This window comes from Panicum virgatum, chromosome 4K (genome assembly GCF_016808335.1).
Source record: "Panicum virgatum strain AP13 chromosome 4K, P.virgatum_v5, whole genome shotgun sequence".
NCBI lineage: Eukaryota > Viridiplantae > Streptophyta > Magnoliopsida > Poales > Poaceae > Panicum > Panicum virgatum.
The window spans coordinates 15,906,495-15,909,187 of NC_053139.1; the positions used below are offsets into that span (position 1 = coordinate 15,906,495).

At 45.7% G+C, this 2,693-nt stretch overlaps 1 protein-coding gene across 1 annotated transcript; it reads left to right on the forward strand.

Moving 5' to 3' along the window:
• Positions 1-293: 293 nt before the first annotated feature.
• LOC120703304 (L-type lectin-domain containing receptor kinase SIT2-like) lies at positions 294-2,316 on the forward strand. Its single transcript, XM_039987320.1, has one exon. It carries the CDS (start codon positions 295-297, stop codon positions 2,314-2,316), a length of 2,022 nt encoding a protein of 673 aa, XP_039843254.1. The 5' UTR covers position 294.
• The last annotated feature ends 377 nt before the right edge of the window (positions 2,317-2,693 follow it).

The following is a 2,693-nucleotide window of genomic DNA, read 5'->3' on the forward strand; positions in this document are numbered from 1 at the left end:
TGCAAACCAAGAAACCCGCCATCCACCGGTGCTTGCGCCCTCGATCCAGGAGTGGATGCCACAGCTGTCGCCCGGCCCGAGCTCCGGTCCCGGCTGCCCTTCACAGCAGTCCACCGCACGGTCCATTGGCCACAGCACCTCCACGGTAGCTCACCGTCGACACTCGACGCCCGTGTACCTGCAACCAAAGACCAAGTATACGATCACGCCACACGGTTGACAATTCACTCATCACAGCCAGGAGTGAGTACTGCTCATTCCTCAAAATCGACTCCAGCCATGACCACTACTAGCATGAAGCTCATTTTGTCCATCCTCCCCATCCTAATTGTAGGGTTTATACCAGAACTAAGCACCGGTAATGACCACAGGCAATTCGCCTACACTGGCTTCACCATCAGCAACCTCACCCTAGACGGCGCAGCTAGAATCACATCGACCGGCGTCATCGAACTGACAAATGATACAGCCCGGATCAAGGGCCATGCAGTTTACCCATCTCCACTGTGCTTCTGCCTGTCCGCTGATGGCTTGGTGCAGTCCTTCTCTACCTCCTTTGTGTTTGGTATTCTCTCTTCATTTGGAGACATAAGGGGCCATGGCTTTGCCTTCTTCATCGGCCCAAGCAATGATTTCACTAAAGCTTTTCCAATCCAATTTTTGGGGCTTTTCAACTCCATAAACAATGGCAGTTTGGTCAACCAAATCTTTGCAATTGAGCTTGACACCATCCAAAATACTGAGTTTGGGGACATCGACAACAACCATGCTGGAATCGACATCAACAGCCTCAACTCTTTGAGATCCAACACAGCTGGTTTCTACAATAACAATAAGAATGGCATGTTCACAAACCTACCCCTCATTGGAAGTGGGCCAATCCAAACTTGGGTAGAGTATGATGGAAACACAACACAGATCAGTGTGACCTTAGCTCCTCTTGGCATGGAAAAACCTATGAGGCCACTCCTCTCTTTAACCTTCAACCTCTCCACAGTTCTAAAAGAGGAATCATACATTGGCTCCTCGTCTTCGACAGGCTTAACCACTGGGCATCACTGTGTTCTTGGATGGAGTTTTGGAATGAATAGTCCTGCTCCAATAATCGACTCCACCAAAGTACCCAAACTACCTTATCTTGGCCAAAGATATCCATCTAAACTCTTAGAGATCATTCTACCAATTGCCTCTGCAGTTTTGGTATTAGCTATTGGCACTATAGCTGTTATACTTGTGAGGAGACATCTTAGGTATAAGGAGGTACACGAAGATTGGGAGGTTGAGCATGGTCCACACATATTTGCTTACAAAGATTTATATCGTGCCACCAAAGGATTTAGTTCCAAGAATTTGATAGAGATAGGTGGGTTTGGAAGGGTGTACAAGGGAGTTCTTCCCACATCCAAGTCAGAGGTTGCAGTAAAGAGGGTATCGTATAGCTCGAAGCAGGGGATAAAACAATTTGTTGCTGAAGTGGTAAGTATGGGGCATCTTCAACACAACAATGTTGGGAAATTATTTGGCTATTGTAGGCGAAAAGGTGAACTCCTTCTAGTGTATGATTATATGGAGAATGGAAGTCTTGATAAGTACTTGTGTGGTGAGGAGGACAGGACCACCTTAGATTGGGGACAAAGGTTTAAAATTATCAAAGGAATCGCATCGAGCTTGCTCTACCTTCATGAGGAATGGGACAAAGTTGTCATCCATCGTGATGTCAAGCCAAACAATGTGCTTCTTGATAAAGAGATGAATGGACGACTCGGAGATTTCGGCATCGCAAGATTGTATGATCATGGCACCGACCCACAAACTACACATGTTGTTGGCACAATAGGATACCTAGCCCCAGAGCTAGTACACAGAGGCAAGGCAACCAATCTAACTGATGTGTTTTCCTTTGGCATTTTCATTCTTGAGGTTACCTGTGGAAGAAAGGCAATGACTGAAGACACCCAAAACCGCCAGGTCATGTTGGTCGATTGGGTGATTCAGAACTGGAATAAAGATTCACTCCTTGATGCAGTGGATACCAAACTCCAAGGTAACTATGATATTGATGAGGTATTCCTTGCATTGAAGTTAGGGTTGCTGTGCTCTCATCCATTTCCAGATGCAAGACCCAACATGCGGCAAGTTCTGCAGTATCTCGAGGGTGATGTGCCACTACCAGAGCTACTACCAGCACACTTCAGCTTTCATATGTTGGCCTTAATGAAGAATGAAGGACGTTGTGGCTCATCCATAGTGTCATTGTACCCATCACCAATGATGATGGACGTTGGTTCAATATCCTTTTCTCTTGATGGAAGATGATGAAGTAACCTTGTTGCCTTCACTGCCTGCTTTTCTTGCACACTACGATCAGGGTCAAATACTCAAATATATAATGTGATACCGTAAGGATGTTTATACAACAAATATACATGGTGATAACTTCCATGAGTAACTTCTTTTGTAATAATGTTTCGCAGTAGAGGATTGTACGTACTGTAGGTACTATTGATCGATGGTATGTAGAGGTACAAGGAAATCAGATTGCTGTCACGCGTCATTTTTGTTCTGAAAAAAAAACTAGACCTGCGGGGGGAGACCGCCCCCTCATTACACTAAGAAGAAGGCCTTCTCATGCAAGTCTAGAAAATCCCCGAACCCCTGTCCCACCCATACACAGTGGTCCGTTACCCATGAGA

Coding starts and splice junctions, on each gene's coding strand:
- LOC120703304 (XM_039987320.1), top strand. CDS start 295: ATGAAGCTCATTTTGTCCATCCTCCCCATCCTAATTGTAGGGTTTATA.